General features: G+C 39.5%; 1 protein-coding gene across 4 annotated transcripts in view; it reads left to right on the forward strand.

The window, feature by feature from the left end:
- The window catches only part of RORA (RAR related orphan receptor A), a 731,116-nt gene that overhangs the window by 703,076 nt on the left and 2,894 nt on the right, over window positions 1–25,146 (forward strand). For 3 of the 4 annotated variants that reach the window (XM_059913133.1, XM_059913134.1, XM_059913135.1), the window contains 8 exons: window positions 115–256; window positions 4,160–4,555; window positions 10,660–10,781; window positions 12,378–12,510; window positions 13,167–13,274; window positions 15,008–15,118; window positions 16,056–16,168; window positions 18,070–18,230. In XM_059913133.1, coding sequence (XP_059769116.1) covers window positions 115–256; window positions 4,160–4,555; window positions 10,660–10,781; window positions 12,378–12,510; window positions 13,167–13,274; window positions 15,008–15,118; window positions 16,056–16,168; window positions 18,070–18,230 — 1,286 coding nt within the window. Of the gene's footprint in view, window positions 1–114; window positions 257–4,159; window positions 4,556–10,659; window positions 10,782–12,377; window positions 12,511–13,166; window positions 13,275–15,007; window positions 15,119–16,055; window positions 16,169–18,069; window positions 18,991–25,146 lie in introns of all 4 variants that reach the window. The other variant, XR_009500815.1, reaches the window with a different exon arrangement.

Consider the following 25,146-nt stretch of genomic DNA (forward strand, 5'->3'; position numbering starts at 1 on the left):
CAAGTTTAATTCTCCATTAAATATGCATGTTGCGTGGCACTCCGTTTCTTGCCTTTAGTATCATTCAGCCCCAGCTGACACTAACCTGTTTTCTATTTCATAACTGAATCACAGGGCTTTTTCAGGAGAAGTCAGCAAAGCAATGCCACCTACTCCTGTCCTCGTCAGAAGAACTGTTTGATTGATCGAACCAGTAGAAACCGCTGCCAACACTGTCGATTACAGAAATGCCTTGCCGTGGGGATGTCTCGAGATGGTGAGCGCCCGCAGCCTGCGTTGTACAGTAGCACGGGGTTGTGAAAGCGCCCTCGGAAGCCTGGACGCAGATCTGCCAGAATATGTCCCCTCTGTCCCCCCACCCCCTCCACCCCTCCCACCTCTGGTGGCTTTGTGGGTGTCACAGCAGTTACTTCTCCTCCATAAACCATTCCAGTCAGTTCACTGGCTGATGGGGGGCTGGGGGCGGGGGTGGCATGGAGGAGAAATGTCTGTGTGGTCAGAACACCTTCAGATTTTTGACGTTTAAAACAGGGGTCCCCAACCCCCAGGCCATGGACCACTACCAGTTAGGAGCTGGGCCGCACAGCAGGAGGTGAGCGGCGGGCCAGCAAGCTAGCGAAGCTTCATCTGCCGCTTCCCATCGCTCCCCATGGCTCACATTACCGCCTGATCCCCCCCCCCCAGCCCTGTCCGTGGAAAAATTTTCTTCTATGAAACCAGTCCCTGGTGCCAAAAAGGTTGGGGACTGCTGGTTTAAAACATTACATGTGGATGGATTGATGGAAGGTAAGTGTCACCTGAGGGTCTGAAAAAGGATACCTTCTAGAAGCATTTTTCCCCACAAAAAACACAAGCCAGAGCTAATTGTTACATGTCTTACACTAGTAAGGTTATTGGCAGTTGGGATGAATTAGCTTTTATGCTAACTGGATCCAAAGTCAAACATTTGTACATACAGCATGTGTGAAAATAGTGCAAGGCATGCCCAAGCGACAAATGTCCTTTTCGCTAAGAGAAGCTATTTTAAGAACTAGAGACCATCTACCATTCATTTGCAAAACAGTTCAGGATCTTCCTGGAAAACTGTCTTAAGTGCACGGAATAATCAACACCAGACTTCAAGACTGTTCTTATATAAGGAAATTGGGCAGATAGTGTAGTGGATACATTTTAAGGACTTTTCCGAATATACTGGCTGGCTGGTTCTCTTGAGAGATCCCTTTGAAGGAAACATCTCTTCCAACAGAGTTTCAGCCTGTGGAAAAATAACTTCAGACTGCTGGGCAGGCATTCTGAAGGTCTCCTTTCCCCATAATCAGATGTTCTTGGGGCCTGTGGACCCACCCAGGCACAAGTTGTACACAGGGTGACCTCTTAGAATTTGTAGGACCAAAGTGAAGTTTTGGGGATTGGAAGACGCAAGTCACAGAACTTACACTGTATTCTCAGAAATTCCTGTGATATGCAGCTCTGCAGATTTCATCTTCCAATGGCACTAAACTCACAAAATTAGGTATATCTCTTATGAATCTGTAAGTTAAAAATCACAAGTTGTGTGTGCATTTTCTCAAGACCCGATCCGGGGACTTCCCTGGCAGTCCTGTGGTTAGGGCTCTGGGCTTCCACTGCAGGGGGTGTGGGTTCGATCCCTGGGCAGGGAACTAAGATCCCACAAGACGCACAGCACGGTCAAAAACAAAAAAAACCTGATCCATTCATTTCACTTATGGGATAGTATGATTACTGTTGTTAATATTAAGAAAAGAGTTAAAACACAATTCAGAGTCATAGCAGGGCTTCCCTGGTGGCACAGTGGTTGGGAATCTGCCTGCCAATGCAGGGGACATGGGTTCGAGCCCTGGTCTGGGAAGATCCCACATGCCGCGGAGCAACTAAGCCCGTGAGCCACAATTACTGAGCTTGCATGTCTGGAGCCTGTGCTCCACAACAAGAGAGGCCGCGATAGTGAGAGGCCCGCGCACCGCGATGAAGAGTGGCCTCCGCTTGCCACAACTAGAGAAAGCCCTCGCACAGAAACAAAGACCCAACACAGCCATAAATAAATAAATAAAAACTTAAAAAAAAAAAAAGAAAAGAAAATGACAGAGTCATAGCAGAACAAGTTTCCCCTGTGGGTATTAATCCTCTTGGGGGTTCCAGAGTATTCTTTTCAAAAAAATTAAGTACCTTCAGTATGCCTTGTGGAGATTTCTCTTATAAGTGACAGCACACGTTGTTGTGGACTTGGAGTGAATTTGGGGACTTATACAATCATAGGCCTGAAATTCAGAGCCCACATCAGCCTGACTGCTATCTAACCAGCCCCACCCAAGTTTGTCACCTGAGTTGTGGAAACTGGAAATTGACCAGAATCCAGCTCACTTGTTTCCTCTGTGCAAAATGAAAGCACATCCTCCTTGGCAGGAAAAAGATCCACCAGCTGGCCTAGACGGTGGGCCCTGATTCCCAACTTCACTTCCATCTATCCTGCCTCCTGCCCCAAGACTCATAGAATTATGTTGATGGTCAGATGGGTGAATTCATCCACCTGGTCAGGTATCAATTTAACCATAATCAATTAGGAGGTCTTAATCCCTCCAGCAGTGGCTTTATCTATACATACAGAGTCAGGCTGAGAAATAAATGGGTTAGTGGGGGGTTCAGACCAGGAAATCATAGGATTTTTTTCCTCAATTATCTGGGTGTTTTAGGAGAAATCATTTGGGATTCTAAATGAACTGGAAAATTACTCCAGTCACTGTTCCACTTTAAATATGGGGACACATCACACGGAGAAGGGCTGCACACACAAATTCTCCCAATGGGGATCTTCCACAGTCTGCCCTTTCCAAAAATCTGATATTCTTTTTACTTGAGGCTAAATGAGAACAGCAGAAAGTGTCCTTTAAAGATGGGTCCAAGGCATGGAAGCAACCTAAGTGTCCATCGACAGATGAATGGATATAGAAGATGTGGCACATACATGCAATGGACTATTACTCAGCCATTATAAGAAACGAAATTGTTATTTGTAGTGAGGTGGATGGACCTAGAGTCTGTCATACAGAGTGAAGTAAGTCAGAAAGAGAAAAACAAATACCGTATGCTAACACATATATATGGAATCTAAAAAACAACAACAAAAAAAGGTCATGAAGAACCTAGGGGCAAGATGGGAATAAAGACGCAGACATAGAGAATGGACTTGAGGACACGGGGAGGGGGAAGGGTAAGCTGGGACGAAGTGAGAGAGTGGCATGGACATATATATACTACCAAATGTAAAATAGCTGGCTAGTGGGAAGCAGCTGCATAGCACAGGGAGATCAGCTGGGTGCTTTGTGACCACCTAGAGGGGTGGGATAGGGAGGGTGGGAGGGAGACACAAGAGGGAGTAGATATGGGGATATATGTATATGTATAGCTGATTCACTTTGTTATACAGCAGAAACTTAACACACCATTGTAAAGCAATTATACTCCAATAAAGATGTTAAAAGAATAATAATAATTTTAAAAAGACAGGTCCAAATGTCTCACAGGGACCCCAAGACCCAGGAGCAGGAGAGGGCATAGACTCAAGAGATGTAATTCATGGAATTGCAAATGCTTCGTCCAGTCTGTTGAGCTTTCTCAAGGAAGCCCCAGATTTGGCTGTTTGATCAGGAAGAAACTCATGTAAGCATACGGATTAGTGAAATGAGTGCAAGTTGAGGTTTGACTGCTTGTGCTCCGATAACACCTCCGTGAGTCTGTGCGTCCCTGTGCTCTGGTCTGAACACTGGGAAGAGAAACGTCTAGACCAACTGCCTAGGTAGAGAGGGAACAAGCCCATTAAGTCGCATTTCAGTAGCTCCCACTGAGCCTAGGGTTATGTGACAGCACAAAAACGTAGGTGGTCATTGCTCTGGGTCTCTTGTACCAGCCCTGGGTCTGTTTCTGAAACGTAGTTCCTCTGGGATGTGTCTTTGCTGTTCGGGATGTGGAACAAGGCTGTGTGAGGTGGGACCATTTTCACCTCGGGATCACGTCCTTATTTTGTGGTTGTGTGGTTTTTGATGGAATTGTCTGCAACTTCAAAGGAACTCCTAAAGCATGCTGGAGAGGATCATGGAGAAAAGCGTGTTGTATATGGTGTGCCTTGGCTTTTTTCTTCCAGCTGTAAAATTTGGCCGCATGTCGAAAAAGCAACGAGACAGCTTGTACGCAGAAGTACAGAAACACCGGATGCAGCAGCAGCAGCGAGACCACCAACAGCAGCCTGGAGAGGCCGAGCCGCTGACTCCCACCTACAGCATCTCGGCCAACGGGCTCACGGAGCTTCACGACGACCTCAGCAGCTACATCGACGGGCACACCCCCGAGGGCAGCAAGGCAGACTCTGCCGTCAGCAGCTTCTACCTGGACATACAGCCTTCCCCGGACCAGTCGGGTCTTGATATCAACGGAATCAAACCAGAACCAATATGTGACTACACACCAGCATCAGGCTTCTTTCCCTACTGCTCTTTCACCAATGGAGAGACGTCCCCAACTGTGTCCATGGCAGAACTAGGTAATGGCTTCCATGTTTCCATTGGGATCAACTACTTGTGCCATTTGAAGGAAATGGGATTTGTCTGACTTTCCTCTAATGAGTTATGTTATTAAAATAATGCATCTAGAAGGGCAAGTCACCTTTACCATTTGGACCACTTCATAATTCCAACCTGCCCCCTTGTTTTTGACTGTCCACTGTTTCCCATCATATATCCAAGAAACTCAGTGACCTCTCAGCATCAGAGCTGAGACAATATGAACTTAAAGCAATCTTTAAATTCCACAGAAAACTGTAAGTTCAGGGAATGGCCCCATTAACTCCATTGATTTAGTTATTTTCTAAGTATTGCTTTATACCCAAAGTTATAAAAATAGCAACCCACAGACTTAACCTGGCGCATAGACATGGTTTTTTGACCAGTGCAGAGCTTTACAGTTTTTGAATTGGTTGCTAAAATTTTAAACCTGGACAATTCCACCTGAAAGTTCAGATTTTCAGTTTCTTGTGGAAGGAAAAAAAAAAAATGATCTAGTTGCACTGGACCAGCATTTGGGAATGGCAACAACCAACTGGTACCACTTAGGGCCTAACACCTTGAAATGGGCCCATCCCACTCTCGGCATTTATATCACTGCCCAGTCCCTGTATGCATCTAAGTTTTGCAACTCTGACACATTCTATAATCGTTAAAGGGAAATTGGCTTCTTTATTTGCCAAAATGTTTTGGTGATGGATATTAATGCAAAACTGATGTATTTCATAGAAGACTCACCATGCCAAAAAAAACCCCCACAAAAACCTGTCATTTCCTTATTCCTGTGACATTGGTGCTTCTTGGGAGATGTGACCTAGAAATGTTAACACAGACAATGGAAAACTTTTCATTTCAAGGAAGTTGTTATAACATCCTCTGTTACATTTAATCGATTTTTAAGTACAGCACTATTATTAGAGAAACTTTGATAAGGACCTTTACTGTTTGAGAATTTGATCTGTTCCTCCCCATGGTTCCTCACACAAGGTTATAATCCTTTGGGATATTTCAATTAGTTGCTATGAAGATGACTAAGTTAAGACGAAGAGAGAATGAAGACTTCACATGGAAAAGAACCAGCAGGTTCTGACTTGAGCACAGACGTCCTTAGTTCACAGAAATAACGGTTGTGTTCTTTAGATGGTTTCTCCACCTCTGTACCCCATAAAACATTTTTTAAGTGAAATTTATATTTCCAGTAAAATCTTTCTCCAAATAGAACAAATTGAATGTTCTTTACGGTTTTTACACAAGCACCTCTTTATGGGTCTAAATTTAAATCCACAAGAGCAGGGACATTTTAAGCCTGGTCTTTAACCACTGAACAGCATTAAAGGTGTATCACAGCTCTTTTGATTAACAGAGAAACCTCTGAACTAGAAGCCAAGCTGAGCAGAGCTAGGCTTGATTTTTTTTTTTTTTTCTTGAACTAGAACAAAAACCTTCCGTTTTTGTCGTGAGATCTTGGTTGACTGAGCCTTAAGCAGAGCTGTAATGAAAGTAAAATTGTCAGAAATGAATAAGGATTTGATTGAAAACTGACATGATACAGTGAAAAATGACCTAGCTCGCTTTAGGTTTGCTTCTACTTTATCATAAATACTAGTGAATCTATGCCATTTGCTTGTCGAATGTTCAACCCAGAAATAAACTCCCACCGCTTGGCCTAAGTGTGTCGCTTGAACATGGCACTTGGGCTAAATGTGCACTAATACCTGAGTGGAGCCAGAAGTGGCTCAGCCGATTTCCCCAGCCCCTCCTTCACCCACAAATCCCTTTCCTCTTCTACAGCTGTCACCTCCCAGTGAGTCTGGGAGCCCTGTGCCCTCATCCATTCTCCATGTTCTCCTAAACTAGGGATTTTTCACACGTAATTGTGGCATTTTTTCCACGATGACTAAAACTAACTCATCACTAGGATTTGCCCCAAACCCAAAACTAAACAAAAATTTAGCTGAAAGGGATATAATGGAGCTCTGATTTTCTGTCCCATTTACAGGTGCAAAATAGTTTGAGGAGCTAAGAGTAGCATAAAAGCAGCCAAAGACCTTGCTGCTACTTCTTCAAAGCTCTCTGAAGTTCCCTGACATTTCCTTGGGAGCTTAAGTCCGACTCTTTCTTTAACTAACTTGACTTCATTTTAGGCTAAATTTTATCATCAGATTTGAAACAAATGAAACCCTTTGCGCAATTGGAAAATAAATTGTAAATTAACATATCCTAAGCTCAGTTCTATCTTTCAATAATAGTATCTACTAATCCATTACTGTTAGTGGAAATACATCTGCATTCCTGGCTACAGAATTTTGCCCTTGATGTACACTTAGTACCTGAATTATACATTCCAGATAAACTGTCTAGGTTCCTTTTTTCAAAAAAGCTAACTGGGGAATTCCCTGGCGGTCCAGCGTTAGGACTCGGTGCTTTCACTGCCATGGGCCCAGGTTCCATCCCTGGTTGGGGAACTAAGATCCCGCAAGCCGAGCTGCACAGCCAAAAGAAATAAAAAATAAAAAAGCTAACTGCACTTATTAGTATAATTAATAACTAAAGCCTTGTACATAAGAGACAAATGATATGTTGGGCAAAGCATAAAAGCAAAGACAAAAAGTCAGCTTATGCGGGTTGTGGTCCTAGCTTTGCTGTAGGTTGTACAACCTAGTATAAGTCATGTTACCTCTGCAAGCTGCAGTCTCCCTACCCATGAACTATAAAGATTCAGAGCATAGACTCTGGAGCCAAATTGTGTATGTTTGAATCACCGTGCACTTGCCAGCTATGACACCTTGAAAAGTCACTTAACCTCACTGTGGCTTGGTTTTTTCATCTGTAAAATGGAGATAATACTAGTATCTTCCCCCTAGAGTTGTCATGAAGATTAAGAAAAAATATTTGTATATATACACAGTATATATATATATATATATATATATATATATATATATATATAATGTATATATATATAGATGTAGGTAGGTATGTTATATGAGTCTGTTATATGAGTCTATGTTATATAGAGTTTACATAGTAAACTCTACCTAAGTGTTAACTTTTATCATCATTGTTAATGTTATTATCTACAAAGTGATGAGAGTTTGGACCAGATGATATCTAAAGTTCCATACCACTGTGAAAATCTGTGACTTTCTCAGAAGACAGGATTTTCCATCTGAAGTATCTAGACCTTGGCTGTCCTGATGAAGCCATCATGGTCGAGGAGGTGAACTGATTTGCCTGTCACAAAGTGAGTTATCCAGCTGAGCTCAGACCAGAAACCAGGTCTTCTAACTCCTAGTTCCAAGGTATTTCACTATTCCAGACTGTTTGTCTGAGAGACCACACTAACTTCTTAGCTTTTGCTCAGTCTGACCATATTCTCCTTTGCTGAAATGGAGACTTAAAAACAGCACAGTGTCTAAAATCTTACACTTGCCAAATCAAGTATGAATTTTGATCAAAGGCAGCTGGTGAGAATGCAGCCACTGCCCTCTACTGGTCATTGGACATTGCATCATTTGTTGTTGCTTCTGAAAGCTGGACTCAGATAGGTAGGGATGGATGGGGACAATTTTTAGGATGAAGTGAAACAAGAAGATGCGGACCATATTAACTGGAAACAAAGCATGATCTGGAAGAGAATACTGTGAGCTTCTTCCCATTCTTCCCTTCCTAGGATTCTCCCAGCTTCCCTGTGAACGCTTTGCCTTCATCATTTCTTTCATATTTACAAAAATTGAATTTACTATGTACACATTTATTTTCTTGTTTCTGATTCCCCATTATTTTGTCTTTATTCCCCTCTTCTCTTCACACACGTCACTGATTCTAAGACATAATTTCTCTTTCTCTCTCTGTTTCTGTCTCCTTTAAGTTTTTTTCTTTTGTTTATGTTTTGTTTTTTATGATATTTACTTATGTTGTTTTCATGTCTGTGTGTTGCCAAGTAGAGCTGTTAAGGTTTATCGTGCTTCAGTGTTTCAGAATCTCTGAGGAGGTTCTAGTCTCGAGCTTTGTTTAGGTGAACCTGCTCTGTTTTCACACAAACAAATCTGATTCTGTTTGACGTAAGCAGCAACAAATTTCCAAACAAATAGACACTCTTACTAGTGTTGCTAAGTTTGCCCTCAGCACCACTGTTTTAAATAACTTTCCTATTAAATATTCAAGACCCTAGGAGGGGCATCACTTTGGGGTATGGTTTTGTATTCTTGGAGTCTTGTCAGTTCTTCTTCTTCTTTTTTTTTTTTTTTAATTTATTTTATTTATTTATTTTTGGCTGCATTGGGTCTTCGTTGCTGCTCACAGGTTTTCTCTACTTGTGGAGAGTGGGGTCTACTCTTCGTTGCGCTGCGCAGGTTTCTCATTGCAGTGGCTTCTCTTGTTGTGGAGCACGGGCTCTAGGTGTGCAGGCTTCTGTAGTTGTGGCTCGCGGGCTCTAGAGCGTAGGCTCAGTAGTTGTGGCTCACAGGCTTAGTTGCTCCGTGGCATGTGGGGTCTTCCCGGACCAGGGCTCGAACCCATGTTCCCTTTATTGGCAGGCGGATTCTTAACCACTGTGCCACCAGGGAAGCCCGTCAGTTCTTCTTTTAAAACACTTCTTGAATTGTCCTTCCCTTCCATGACAATTATTAGCAGCCTGTTTCAAGCTCTTAGTCCCTTACGTCTAGATTTCAGCAGCCTTCTAATTGATCCTCCTGCCTCCAGTCTGCCAATGACAAAACTGCTTGTTCTGTTGCCCCAAATACAGTGTTCAGCATGTCAGCTCCCTCTTGAGAATCCTGCTGACGCCTTTTGTTAATCAAGTCCATACTCTCAATCTCAACCTTCAAGATCCTTCAGGATGTGGACTCTTCTCTACCCATATTTCTGTTTTGACACCATCACTTTATCACATCTTCCTGTCTCCTGTAGATGCCATAGCCATTCTTTCATCTACCATCCCTTGAACGTGGAACTGGTCCACTGCCTCACATACTGGCCTCTGCCTACCAAATCCTCCCCTTCCTTCAGGGTCCAATCCAAATGTTCCTCCTCTGTCAAGAAGCATCCCCTAATTCCCCTCACCTCTCCCTTCTCTGATAGCACCTAGTATGTTTTTATTTTTCTTTCTCTTCTAGTAGAATTCAACTTCATGCTTTATTGTCTAGTGTCTTGAATTGTCCTTTCAGCATGTGTGTACATGTTCACCAGATTATAAGTCCCTAGAGAAACTTATTTGGCATCTATTTCTTTTAATATCTTCAAATTCGGTACACTTCAGGATAATAAGAACAAATGTTTATGTAGCAGATGCTGTGTTATCCTCTCTATTCTAAGTGCTCAACTCACTTAATTTTCACAGATGCCCTATGATAAATAGGAAATTAGGTACTATTTTCCTCATTTTACAAATAAAGAGACCAAAGCTCAGAGAGGTTAAGTAACTTACCCAAGATCACACAGCTACTAAGTAGCAGAGCTGAGATTCAAACCCAAGCAGTCTGGGTCCAGAGTCCATCTCATCTCTTAACCACCACACTATATATATATATATATATATATATATATATATATATATATATATATATATATGTATATGTATATATAGTGACATGGTAGACTTCAGTAATGCTTGTTCTGCCATTTTTGCAGGAAAAACAAAAGAAATACGTTGTTGTTGTCCCCAAAAACATACCATTCTCTAATTTTTCAGGAGTAATCCTTCCCCAGTCAATGTATATGGTAGATCTGTCTTTATAAAAATACCAAGTACAGGTCGTGTCAGTCATTTTTCACACTTCTCTAGGTCAATATTTTCAACTCCAACATTCACTCCCAGACGCTGGTGTAAAGGCACAGAGAAGGTCAGGTCAGGAGGGTCTTTGAAGACGCCAAGCCTTATTGCTAAATGTTGGCTTTGCCTGTCCTTCATCCTCATGTCCCCAAATATAGAATAGTTCCAAATTGCTTACTTAAATATGTCGAGATCATTAAAACTGGTTCAGCCATGTTGCTTTATACTTGTTACTTTTTAAATCACATATTAAGTAGGGAAAACCCTGAAGAACTTGGCTTTTCATGTTGTGATCTCCTGTTTTCTCCTCAGAACACCTTGCACAGAATATATCTAAGTCACATCTGGAAACTTGCCAATACTTGAGAGAAGAGCTCCAGCAGATAACGTGGCAGACCTTTCTGCAGGAGGAGATTGAGAATTACCAAAACAAGGTAGACTGAAGAATTTTACCTAAGATTGAGGCAATGTTGGGAAGGGTGTCTGTGCAGGAGGCTTGAATACAAACAGACCAAGGAATGAATGTTTTTCATCAGATAGCAGATTTCTATTTAAAAATCTTTCTTCCAGAGCTGATCACGTTCTTGGGGCTTTGTCACCTTATTGAGATGTCAGTGTGTGAAATTTCAGAAATAGCACTCAGATTCTATTGTTCCTATAACTATACACGTATGTCCTATCATTTGTCAACAGGGAGCTAGATTAAGGAGTTTCCAAAAGGCTCAAAGAATTGGGATTTGTCCCGATATCACAATGGAAGATTTCACGGTCCAGAAGTTGATGTAAAATAATCTCAGCCTCATGGTTCCGAAGTTAAAAAGAAGGAGTTTAGAGAATTTGTGTAAAAACAAGTTTGGAAGCTATGATTCTAATTCCAGTCTGAATCTAGCAATATGAGACTGACAAGTAGTGCTGCCAGTTTCCTTCTTCTATAAAACACTCTGATCAACAAATTACCTAAACGGGAGGGCAGGGCTGGAGAAGGAGGGCTTTTAATTTTCCATTCTGCCTTTAGTAAAAGAAAATGCTGTGATTTTTCCCAATAATCATAGAAATTCAGGTTTAGGAAGTACCGTAGAGATTATCAAGGTTAATCCTCCCCTTCATTTTACACATGAGGAAACGAGCATCCCTTGGCACATGGCTGAGGGTGAAAACATCAGGACTAGACCATGAGTCCTGGTTCCTAATTCAGTGTTTCTTCCACCCTGTTATATTGGTAGAAACAGTCTTAAACTAAGATTGGGGAAATAAGTGAGCAACAAGATGGATCCAGGTTGGCCTGTAACTAAATTGGAGAGTGGGTATATAAAAGGAATTAAACAGAACAGGTTGGGGGAATAGCAGTGCATCACCTTGTTTACCTTTGAGATAGCAGGTAACACCAGCAGCCAAAATTACAAAGGGAAGCAAGAAAGCAGTAAACAGCAGCAAGGTGTGTGAAATGGGATTCAGAGTCAGAAATGCTGGGATTTGAATCCCACCTCCAATACCTTTTAGCTGTGAAACCTCTGTGAGCATTTGTGTCCATTTATGGGAAATGGAAAAACGTTCTTGTGAAAATGAAATGAGACAAGGATGTCATAAAGCACCCAGCTCATAGCAGGTGCACAATAAATATAACTGACTCCCCTTTTCTTCCCTTACCCCAGTAAAGTGGTGTGAAATTCCCCAAGGCAAAATAATTGCTTACAAGGAGATTCTACTTTGCTACTCTCCATGGCCCAGGGTTAAATCAGTGGCGTGGGTTGCTTTCTTGACTCCCGTTTTCATCTTCCGCCGCATATATGCTCATAACATCTTCCCCCTGTCCCTTTGCCACCAGAATGGTAAGAGAGGAATTGGAGGAGACCAGGAAGAACTCGGAAGCAATCATTATAACCCAAGTAACTGGCCAACTGATTATTTTTAAATCCTCTAGCTTTTTTGGATCCATTTCCAAAGAAGGATTTTACACAATAGGAACAGTTAAAACAACTGTGTCAAGGGTATGGGTAATGCGGATGTTAATGCGTTTCCCTCTTCAACAGCAGCGGGAGGTAATGTGGCAATTGTGTGCCATCAAAATTACAGAAGCTATACAGTATGTGGTGGAGTTTGCCAAACGCATTGATGGATTTATGGAACTGTGTCAAAACGATCAAATTGTGCTTCTCAAAGCAGGTATGTGCTTTGCAAGTGAATTTTGAGATCTCTGACTAACCTGCTTTCACCAGCTTATTAAAGAAATGCTTGGTAAGGAAGGTGTCGAGAACAGTTTTTCTCCAAATGATAATAGCTCAGTTTCTCTTGGCAGAAACTGAGAGGTTTTTTTTTTTTTTTAAGGTTTTTGAGCTATTTGCAGGAAACATTCCCTCCATTTTGCTTCTCCTCTGGGTGAAAAGATTAATTTGAAAGACACCTGCATTCCACAGTTTTAACCATCACCTGTGTTTTGTTTCTGTGCCCCAGGTCCTCAGGAGGTTTTGGTAAGCTGTTAGGAAGAAGGCTGTTTGTGGAACTCAGAGAGACATCCCTGGGTGTGTGTTTGTTTTAATAACAGGAGTCCATGTTTTTCTAGCAACTCTGAGATTCTGTATTATTGCAGGACAGAGAAGTGCCCAAGAAGTCATTCATAAATCAATCTCTCTTCAGTAATACAGGCCTTAGCTTTGGCACAAGTCTTTAATTACTCTAATGAACTCTGCTCTTTTAAATAGAGAGCTAAGGTGACTGAGAGTCTGCTAGTTAAGCCCCGCCCCATTGACTCAGAAAGGGCTCTCTATGGTCAAAATCAACTCACCAAGACAGTAACTCACCCCGTTTCTGCCTTTGCTCAGGTTCTCTGGAGGTGGTATTTATCAGAATGTGCCGTGCCTTTGACTCTCAGAACAATACCGTGTACTTTGATGGGAAATATGCTAGCCCCGACGTCTTCAAATCCTTAGGTAAGGAAATCTCTGGGTGCTTTGTCTTCAAATCAGGACTAGGGGAAAAGATGGGAGTTGGGTGAAAGCTCTTCTTGAACAAAATGGAGATTGGTTTTTTGGACACAAGAGTTAAAGGATTTTATACCTATGTTACTTTATAGTTAATCACCGTAGAAAATATACACAGCTCAAATGCTTTTTGTGTATATTACACATAAGGGTCTAGAGTCTCATTTTATCTAATTGGTAATCGAAGAAATTTATGTTATATATCCTTCCAGTTCCCTTCTAGATTTTAAGAACCAGGTTTGCAGGGGATATATTATTCAATAAACTAGAGGATGTGATTTGCTACATAAAATCAAGCAAGGAGCTAAAAGTCTGCCCTTCCATACCCGTCAAATAACAACCGTTAATGAGATATCAAAGAAAGAAAGTATAGCTAAGTGAAACTGTGACATATACTTTAAAAATAAATTACTTTAGATTTCTGTAATTTAACTAAAGTAAGACAAAGTCATTAAGAAGAATGGGACGGTATCCAAGATATGTTGTTAAGTGATTTTAAAAACAATTAAATGATGGAAGGTATGTATACTTGAGAAGAGCCCATTGACACTTTTTTTTTTTTAATTTATTTTTGGCTGCGTTGGGTCTTCGTTGCTGCACTCAGGCTTTCTCTAGTTGCGGGGAGCAGGGGCTACTCTTCCTTACGATGCACGGGCTTCTCATTGCAGTGGCTTCTCTTGTTGCAGAGCACAGGCTCTAGGCGCACGGGCTTCAGTAGTTGTGGCGCACGGGCTTAGTTGCTCCATGGCATGTGGGATCTTCCCAGACTAGGGCTCAAACCCATGTCCCCTGCATTGGCAGGCGGATTCTTAACCACTGTGCCACTAGGGAAGTCCCTAGCCTGTTGACATTTAACTATATGTACATAATATGGAAATCTGAAAGAACAGACCCCAACTTAACCAGCTTTGTGGGGGTGGGTTTTTATTTTATGGGACTTTCACATTCCATGTTTTCAGTTCTGTAATAGTTACAATAGGGACTTCCCTGGCGGTCCAGTGGTGAAAACTCTGTGCTTCCAATGCAGGGGGCATAGGTTCAATCCCTGGTCAGGGAAGTAAGATCCCACATGCCATGTGGCACAGCCAAAAACAAACAAAAAAAATTATAATGGTTTTACCACCATAATGTGTCATTTGTTTTCATTTTTAAGCATGTTGTACATAAAATAGAGTAGAAAACAAAAAAATGAGTGAAGTTAACATTTCAGTTAGATTATAGCTGTTAGACTCTATTGGTTAAGAGTGTGGACTCTGAAGCCAGGCAGCTGGCTTTGAATCTCAGGCTGTCACTTCCTACTTGTGGAATCTTCAGCACATTCCTTTTCTTTCCAAGTCCATTTCCTTGCCTTTAAAATGGGGATAGTAACAATAATACCTCCCTCATAGGGCTGTTGTGAAATAGTAGAATACCCAAAGAATCCTCTCAGAGCAGCACCTAACACAGTAATCACACAACAGAAGTTCACTATCATTATTGCAAATGATGATGATGGTGGTGATGTTGGTGGTAATGGTGATGGTGGCTAAACTGATTTTTCTTTTAACATTTGAAAGTATTAAACTATAGAAATGTTGTTACTATTCCCTCTGATCTTCAACTGCTAGATCCCTCTTCACCTTCTTCCATATTTTTCTCCTAGGATAATAACCAAAGTCCTAACCTGTCTTTAATTTTGGCAGGTTGTGAAGACTTTATTAGCTTTGTATTTGAATTTGGAAAGAGTTTATGTTCTATGCACCTGACTGAAGATGAAATTGCATTGTTTTCTGCATTTGTCCTGATGTCAGCAGGTAAGATAACCAAATACAATGGTTTTTAAGTTGTCCAGGTAAAGAATTTCTACAAGTACATAACTTACAATGGCTATAGACTATTCAGAGGGACTGCCACCCTTACTAAGTCTAATTTTAAGTTTTTCAGACAACAGTCCCCTGCTACACACGTACATATACATGTACGCTTCTAAGAGGACCTCATGCCATTCTGATAAAATCTTAAGAAATGAGAATTGAATAAAATCCCGTCTACAATTAACCTCCTGCTACCAAGAGAAATGCTGTGGTAGAGTAGGTGTGCCCTTCTCAACACCAATCTCCAAGATAACATGGTTTTTAAAACATTCTGCTTTTTAAAAAAAATCCATTTGGATGTCATCCACAAGCCTATCTGAATTTAATGTATGTTTTCAACCAGTACTGCCTCTTGGTGATCATCACTTTTGCAAATTTGCTATCTTCTTTTTGGAATTCTTAAACATAAAGCCTTTATCCTAAATTAACAATCCTTAATTCATTTGGCACTCTCTTGACAATTTTAGTTGCCTTGGACTATAAGGCAATTTTCATATTTTCCAGAAAGACTAGCAGGATTGATATGAGTATGTCATTCAGAAACATAACTATTAGAAAGGCTTAAGGGCCATGGTGGTTTCATTTGCACTCGTCCGAGCATGGCCTTAGATTTAAATGGCTGTCTTTTTGGAAAGGGTGGACCCTTCCTTCTTTCAAGTGTCAGTAAAGATGGAAAGGCTTAACACTCTGTTTTGTAACTGTCCTAGATCAGTTTTTCACTCCTTTAGGAGCAAATTTTGAAAGAGGGGTGAAAGTGGCCTGTTAGTCCCTGACTCTGCAGTGTGGTGTAATAATCTGTATCTAGGAGTCAGGAGGAGTTGGGGTTTTCTGACACCATGTTGGAAGAATACTCAGGAGTATGGTTTTTCATATTTAGATCGCTCATGGCTGCAGGAAAAGGTAAAAATTGAAAAGCTGCAACAGAAAATTCAGCTAGCTCTTCAACACGTCCTACAGAAGAATCACCGAGAAGATGGAATACTAACAAAGGTGAGAGCCGAAGGTTTCCAACTGACAAGCCTGAATTATCCTTGCCCAGATCACGCCAGCCACGTTTATAAGTCATGCCACCAGACCCCAAAAGTATCAGTAAGCAACGGCCTACTGAGAAGAGAGAAGTATCCTCATTTCAAAAAATTATCTTGGGCCAAAATTCAGGTTAAATTCTATTTATTATCATTGGTTATAAAGTGTCCTGGAATAATAGAGCAATGATAGAATTTTTTTTAAAGCATTAATACATTCTGAAGAATACTCCACTTATCCCATCAAAGATGGGCAGAAGGCAGAATTAATGTTCTGCCGTGATATAAACTAGAGAATTTAGAATTTAAATCTTTGATTTTAGAAAGACGAAGTTATGAAGGACTAAAACAATAGAATTAATCTATTCTAATATTAGTTCTAGTTCCATTAAAGTCATTAGTAATCAACAGTAAATGACTCTTGTATTTTCTTCATCAGTCTCTCATTACTACCCTGTATTCAAAGCATAGAGTTTCATTTTTGCTAATTATTATCTTTCGCAATAAAAATATAATTAGGATGTCAATTTAAAATATGATAATATCCTTCAGTGTTAGTGCTAGTAGTATGTATTTGGTCTTAGAAAAATCAGCCCTATTCTTTCTTGGATTATTTTCTGTTTTCTTTCTTTTCTCCTGATAGCTAGGTTAGGTCAGAAAGGGGAAGTTGGGGGGTTAAGTGTGGTTTTTTGTTGTTTTTTTTTTTAATAGTAATCTTTTATTTTTATTTATTTATTTATGGCTGTGTTAGGTCTTCGTTTCTGTGCGAGGGCTTTCTCTAGTTGCGGCAAGTGGGGGCCACTCTTCATCACGGTGTGCGGGCCTTTCACTATCGCGGCCTCTCTTGTTGCGGAGCACAAGCTCCAGACGCGCAGGCTCAGTAGTTGTGGCTCACGGGCCTAGTTGCTCTGCGGCATGTGGAATCTTCCCAGACCAGGGCTCGAACCCGTGTCCCCTGCATTAGCAGGCAGATTCTCAACCACTGCGCCACCAGGGAAGCCCTGTGGTTTTGTTTTTGACTTTGCATCTGTTAAATGAGACACTGAGGCAGGATTGGGAAAGAGAAGGAAGAAGAACTTTTCTCCATCTTCTTGCCCCAGTGCAAGGGTACCATTAGGGTCTTTGATTATAGAGAGCACCTAACACATGGCCAAGATCGATGCTCTGGTGAAAATGTTTCTTAGGATTATTCTGGGTGGAGATAATAAATATTTTGTGCGGTACAGTGCTTTAGAGTTTCAAAAGCATTTTTGCAAGTCATGTTATTATACTCAACAGGTAAATAATCAATGCTGAGACTTCCACCAGGCCTGCTGACTATTTTTTTTTGTTTTCCCGGCAGGGCCTCTTGCTCAGACCCAGAATTGCTTTGTTCTAGGCAGAGCTCTTTCTCCAGAAGAAACTTGTTGTCACTGGAGTTGACTAGTACTCATTTTGCATAAAATATGTAGGGGATGCCGTCATCTCTAGTTGCAGTGACCTCACCTACCGGTGGCTGTCCCCTTGCCCACTTCTCTGTTACCACACGTCTTCCTTTTCCCCAGTGGTAGAGGGCGGGGTTCAGGATGGTAGAGCAGAAAGCATGTTTGAATAGGAGGAGGAGGTGAGACACTTGGGTTCTTTTGCTTATGAACATCTTTTTGGGTTACAAATTATTTGTCTTCAAAATCATATTTAATGTATACCTGGTATTCTATGATATGACTATATCATCATTTATTTTTACCCTCCCTCTATTACTAGACGTTTAAGTTGCTTCAAGTGTGTTTCACCATTGTAAACAATGTTGAAGATCATCCAGGTGCCCTGATTTTTGATTCTCACGTCTCTTCTCTCCTGACCCTATGTCCTTTCTTCCACTTACAGTTAATATGCAAGGTGTCTACATTAAGAGCCTTATGTGGACGACATACAGAAAAGCTAATGGCGTTTAAAGCAATATACCCAGACATTGTGCGACTTCATTTTCCTCCATTATACAAGGAATTGTTCACTTCAGAATTTGAGCCAGCAATGCAGATTGATGGGTAAATGTATCACCTAAGCACTTCTAGAATGTCTGAAGTCCAAACAATGAAAAACAAACAAACAAACAAACAAATTAACTGAGACACTTTATATGGCCCTGCACAGACCTGGAGCGCCAACACACCGCACATCCTTTGGTGATCGGGGTCAGGCAAAGGAGGGGAAACAATGAAAACAAATAAAAGTTGAACTTGTTTTTCTCATGCATATGATTTCCATTATGCCTACAGATATGGACCCTTTTTCTGTCTCGACTTCTTGATCATTGACCTCTGTTTACAACAGAAGGCGGGTACTAAGGTCAGAGGATGTCCTTTTTTTTGTAGCTCACTGCCCACAGACTTTCTACATCTGTCGGTAACAACAGAGAGTCCAGCACTAATCGGTGACTGGTGTGCATAGCGGAGGTTGCGGCATTACTTTGCACAACTTGCTGTTTGTCTCATGAAGGAAGTTTTTATTTTTTCACCGATTATTGCCAGTCAGCAGGATGGCACGAAAAGGGTCCATAGCACTAGCAACAATAGCATTATAATATATTACAGGGTAAATGGGCATGAAGACTATATATAGCTAAAAGAGATATTGTTTATATATTGTTTTAATTAATATAAAATGTAGTTACTGGTGTAGCTTTTCCTGTTGAATTGATAAGGCACTTTCATTTTGCACCTTTTTTCTTTAAATTAAATGCTAGCGTGTTCACTGTCGTGTCGCATGTGCACCAGAAACACAAGTTTAACTGAGAAGGCTTGGAAGGTACGTCGGGAGGTATTTATGCTGCTGTTTACACAATTACTTTTAAAAGACTGGCTGGTCATATCTAGAAATCACGCTGTTGGATTAATTTTTTTTTTTTTTAACACATGAATTTGGAATTAGAAACAGAACTCTCCCTAAATTGTACTTTGCTTTTGGGTCAGTTTAAGGATAGATGTGTTTATGCTTCATACAAAGTTGAGTGATTGATTGATTGGTGCTGTGGACTTACACCCTCGTGCACAGTATTTTTTCAAAGCTTTTGAAAATGCCACCTCATTGAGGCAGGGGAAGGGAGGCTCATTTTGCACAGCTGCGTAGTTATATGGACTCAGCCTCAACTTGGAGTTCTTATGCTTTAAGAACAGATCAGTAACCAGAATATTTATCAGAATCTAGCTTTTATTAGAAGAAGGACCCAAAGATTATATCTGGAGCAAATGCACACTCCCCATGTGAAAACATGAAGCATTTACTTTGTGAATGTTTATGTTCTTGGTATAATCTAGGAACCCTGAGAGTTTATCTCAGAGTGAATGGTTTCTAGACTAACTGCCTCTAGATGGTGTCATTCTAGAACACTGTGTTCTCCATATTTCATAGTCAATGGATAGGAGGGCAAAGGAGGCGTGCGATGTTGAACCAGTTTCTCTTATTTAAGTATTAAATATTTTAAGCCTTTAAAGTGAAGTCGATGCAAGCTGCAAACATTTACTTTTGTATTTATCTTCACTAGAAAACTGTGGACTGTAATTTATTTTATTAAGTCTTTAGAAGATTGTTTGGCTTTTGTGTTCAGGTGAGAAATATTGAGTTGTTTTTGTTTAATTTTGTGGCTTTTTTTTTTTTTTTAATAATTCCCAGTGGGGGAAGGGAGAAGGAACAGTCTGATAGACAAGTGTGCATATTTTAAAATAAGTGACCTTTGGGAATGTAGGCATTTAGATGATGATTTTAGTCACACTCGGAGTGGGATTCAAACTTCTGGTCTGCCATCGAAGACCATGTTTGTACAGAAAAGAGAACATTTCCCATAGTGTAAAGGTGGGAGTTTCCAAGCAGCCCTTTACAGTGAAGAAAGCATCTCCCCTAGGGTCCCTCCCAAATCTTCTGCAGGAATTCGGCTCCTGCTGTCGTGCTGGGTCATCAAGCACGAGTTTCCCAGAGCCTTCTACTCTGTTTTTAACTGCACTGGCTTTCTGACTTGTTTCCTGAGGGACTTGGAAACGGGGAAGGAATTATTCACACCGAAGTGTGTATGAAGCCTAAATGACATCTAAAAAATTGTTTTTTCAAAAATATAGTAAGGGTTTCGCCATAAATAGAAGACGAGAGTAATACTTACTTAAATTTCTTACAAGCATATAAAACTTTATGTGACTTTATATAGAGAGGTAACTATCAGCATATAGTATTTATATTTGGGCAAGAAGGGTTAAATCAAATTTTTTATTTAAATAAGCATAGTTCCTTGAAAGATCAATAGTATTTATACTCTGAAAAGAGTACCAAGCTTAGTTCGGTTATTTATTTATCCATTTTTTTTTTTTTCCTGTTGTTTCTCCTTTGGGGGGAAATGGTGTGTTTTTATTTTGGTTTTGGTTTGTTTTTTGTTTTTGTTTTTTGGTCATTCTGATTCACTAAATTTGGGGATGGTTTTATTAAAGTCTATTAACTTCTTTTTAACCAAAGCTTTCTGAATATGACCAGCCTCAGGTGCTAGCGCGTTAAAGAGCAACTAAACCTAATTCCAGTGTCCATTTGTGAAATGATGAGAGCTAATTGAACTTCTCTGAGGGTGAGAGAGAACGCAACGTTGAACTTAAATTCCTTTTCCCCGGAAAGGATTTTGCATGTACCTAATGCAAAAAAAAAAAAGCTCTAATCTCAGTAATAGTCACACCATGGTGACATTGCTTTTAGAGTAAACCAAGATACATTGACATGATGCTGCTACTAGGTCTTTGTGACAGAAAAACAGGGTGTGAGACTTTAAGACTAAGTACATCGACAGTGTAGGAACAGAGTAGAGAGTAATAGAGGCGTGCTAGGTGAAATGAGGGAACAACTATTATTCGGATCGAAGTTGGGATCTGAAGTTAAACAATAATCTCTGTTGAAAAAAATATGAGGTACAGAGAAGGATGTGAAAAACTTCGTATTTTTATTTTCTTCCTTATTATAGAAACACCTGTGTGATGACACAAAATAGTTGGTGATATAGAACAATTATTATTAATCGTTCTTATAATTAAAATTTCCTAAACTTAAATGTCCAACAGTCTTTTAAAGATTGGAATCACATCATTGTTATCCCGGCTGCTGTAATGCCTTTTATACATTTTTTAACATAGGGTAAATAAGGCTTTTGCACAGAGCCTGAATACCTTCGGTTACAGTGGTGTCCAAATGATTGCATTATATTGTGAAGAAACTGGCCGTGGTCACAATGAAATCAAAAGTGCAGATGAAAGTGCTTTTGGGGGCAGTTTGCAAATTGTGGTTAAAGCTACGGATTTTTTTTTTTAAGTGTTCAGCATCCCAGTTTGCTTTAAAGGTGTGGGTTTTTATTTTAAGTCTTCAGCATCCTAATTCACCCTTTCTAACTTAAAGAAAACATGACTTAAGACACTGCTTCTAAGTTTGGTTGTTCTTTATAGTGTGGATATTCAGATCTCTGTGAGTGTATGGGAGTGGGCTGAGGGTCAGATGAGGAGGGAGCGTGTGTGTGTGTGTGTGTGTGTGTGTGTTTGTGTTTATGTCTGTGTGTATGGTTTTCGTGTGTATGATGTGTGTGTGTCGAACCGCTTCTAGGCTACTAAGTGTCAATGGAAAAGAAAATGTATTCAAAATACTTAAATCAAAACTAGAAGATGGGAAAAAAAAGATTTATTCTATACAAAGCCTTGTCTGGACCACTTTAGAGAGACTTCTATTTTTTTAACCCTTCTATAAATATTTGATGGCACTTGAAATATTCCTGCAATAAAATGTGATTTGTGTAAAGAAAAAAAAAAAGATTTTGTAATGTGAAACAAAGAAAGAAAGTAATGTAATTTTCTAAAAAAAAAAATACAAACAAACAAACTTTGTATTATTTTCTTGATGGAATTTGTCTATCTGTCTTTGGAAAACTTTTTATTTCATTGAATGTGCCATAGTAGAAATACGTGTTTTTAGTTTTAGACTTAAGGAATAACTGTTTGTGTTCCGACATTCCAAAATGCAAAACAACCTAGTAGAATCTTTAATGAAAAGGTTTAAGTAGGATGTAAGCTTCTCTCATTGTTGCTTTTTTGCACATGTTCTTCATTCCTCTCTAGTGCAATATGTACATAGAGCACTTGCGGGTGTACCTTGATCCCTCAGGGAAAAATACATATTTGTACAGTTTTTTTTTTTGGTTTTGTTTCTTGTTTTGTTTTTTTGTGGTTTTTTTGCCTTTTGTTTTTGGCTAAGGAATGTCGACTGAATCACTTGTTATTGTTGAGGGGCAGCCAGATAATAATCCTAAAGCCACTGTTTCAAACATTGATTGTTTAAATCATGTGTCCTTCCAGTGCTATTATTTGAAGATAATAATAATAAAAAGTTATTTTCTGACAGTTCTTTGTGCTGATTGGTGAAAAAAAAAGGGTAAATAAGCACCTTAAAATTGACTTACTGTGAATGACAATCCACCTTGATATCAACAATAGAAGCCCTATCACTTTGGAGTTGGGGTTAAGAGTCAGAAATAATGTGCTCAGGGATCTTCTAAAACTCTTAAAACAGGGTGGCCAGTACTACTGGGACAAAATTGTGTTTTGTATTGTTAATAATAATGATAATACTATCCCTCCAAGGCACAAGTGAACTGTGTAGAACTGCGCGTGTGTATGGACTTCACTGTTGTTCATTTTGTTTTGTTCAAAATGTGTGCGTTCTTCAGTCTTGTATGCTTAAAAACATTGAATAACTTCCAGAGCAGTACAAAGTGATGCCAGTATGTTCAAAAGATAAATTAATAGGTCATATATCAACAAAGAGCATCATTCGAAGTACAGTCCTGCCTACTCCACTTACCATTTCTCTAATAATTAAAATATTCTTGATAAGTATATTTATAGCATTATATGTTAAAAACTATTCTTCCAAATCCTATATAGCATGGATAAAAATTTTTTAAAGCAGTAATGAGATGAGAGCCCTACCTATCAGTGCAGTGAGAGAGGTAAAAGATGAAACATTGGTTTTTTTTTCCCCAAATACCAGCAAATAACTCCCATTTTCACCATGTTCTCCTCTAGAAACAAACCAAAAAAATCTCTTTATGTAACACAATTCTTCTACTTCCGCATTTGTAATCTGTACGAGAGCTAATGTTTAAAGACAAACAAAACCCACCAGTGTAACAGCAATGTGAGCCAGCTTTTAGGGTTACATTTTACATTTTTGAAACATTTTGAAAGTAATATTTCGATATATTACTTTCCATAAGGTCAGTGAACATCACTGTAATTGTTGGCTTTGGTTCCTGCACACCTAGAATACACTTTCAGAAGAAGCTTTACATGTTTTCTTACCACCATGGAAAAGCAAAATTTGGGATAACTTTCCATGTTGTTTAGATAAAAAAGAAACCATCGCTTTGTTTTGATGACAGACTATGGGAAATGGCAGAAATCTCTCTCTCTCTCTCTCTCTCTCTCTCTCTATATATATATATATATATATATATGCACACACACAGACATTACTGACGTACATATTATAACATTTGGTTGCCACTTCTTACTTACAAAGATATGACACAGCAGAACCCCATAAAAACAACTTTATACTGTGGATCAAATTATATGCCCATAAGTGCAATTGCAACAGTAAATCTTCATCTGTTACTAAAAGTCTGTGATATGGGTCTTAATTGTATTCCCAAAACAGTAGTATTGTTAAAGAGGTTCCACCAGATTGGACGAAATCCAAAGTTTATTCTTAAGAAAAGAGCAGGCTGGCAAGCAATGTCTTTACAAAGCAATTGGTTTCACTTTTGGGTCTGTTTGCTTATTTGTTTGTGTAATTGTGGTCATTTTTGTCAGGCTCTCAGTACAGTTTTTAAAATAATCCAGAAGCCTGGCTTCATACCAAGGAGACATCGTAGATGGGGGGGAATCTCCATGTTTAACCAGATCCTCAGAACTTAGAGCAATAAATACATTCAGTCATTTATTTATTTATAAATGAATGACAGAATATTCAATCCAAATAGAAACAATGTTTTTTCAGCAATGCAACATAACATGGAGTCTTAGGTTAAGAAGGTGAATATGAGAATATTAAGTAGATGCCTAGAAAATCCATGTTTGCTGTTGACATTTAGTGTGTTTGCCACATTAGTAATATCACACTTATTTTTTCTTTTTCCCTTCTAAGAACTGATGAAAGATCGCTTGCTGTTAGCTTTGACATGCTGCACATGCCATTATGTTGTTCTGTAAGAGCAACTAAATTCTTTGCAGTATTCGTGTGTGATTCCGTTCTCCCTCATTATTACTTTAATGTGGATGAATACTATCTCTAGGAACTTGGTTATCATTGAACAGATTGCATATGTAAATGCAGATAATTCTTGAGCAATATAGTGAATCTGATTTCACACACACACACAAAATCCGTATGTACTGTACACATCTTCCTGAATCCAAAACTCTCTCCTTATCCACAATGGTTTGAAATCTCATATAAAACAGTGGTAAATTTTTAAACGTTAGGACATTAGCTGGCTGCTTCTTTAAATGTACCTGTATTGTCTGCCTGCTCCTTTTGTGGAGATGTGTTTTTGTATTGGATGTTTGGGCCAATGGGAGGCTTCAAGCTACAACATATTTTCCCAGTTTAAATATATTTAACATATGACAAACCCCAGACAAGGCTTTTAATATGTATAAAGAACTGCAGTGTTAGGTGGTTTATTTGCAAACCGTTTTCAATGTTGTCCATTTTTATGGCACCTTTAACAATATTCTTGTTTCCAAAGTACAAAAAAAAAAAAAAAAATAGGTTAAATAATCTAGCCATAACTGAATGTCAAGCAATAAAACAAATGACTTCTGTGCATAGACTTAAAAAGAATACAAATTTTAGACATCTGCATGTAAATGCAATCTCTTGTTTACT

The sequence above is a fragment of the Balaenoptera ricei genome, chromosome 2 (genome assembly GCF_028023285.1).
Source record: "Balaenoptera ricei isolate mBalRic1 chromosome 2, mBalRic1.hap2, whole genome shotgun sequence".
NCBI classification, from domain to species: domain Eukaryota; kingdom Metazoa; phylum Chordata; class Mammalia; order Artiodactyla; family Balaenopteridae; genus Balaenoptera; species Balaenoptera ricei.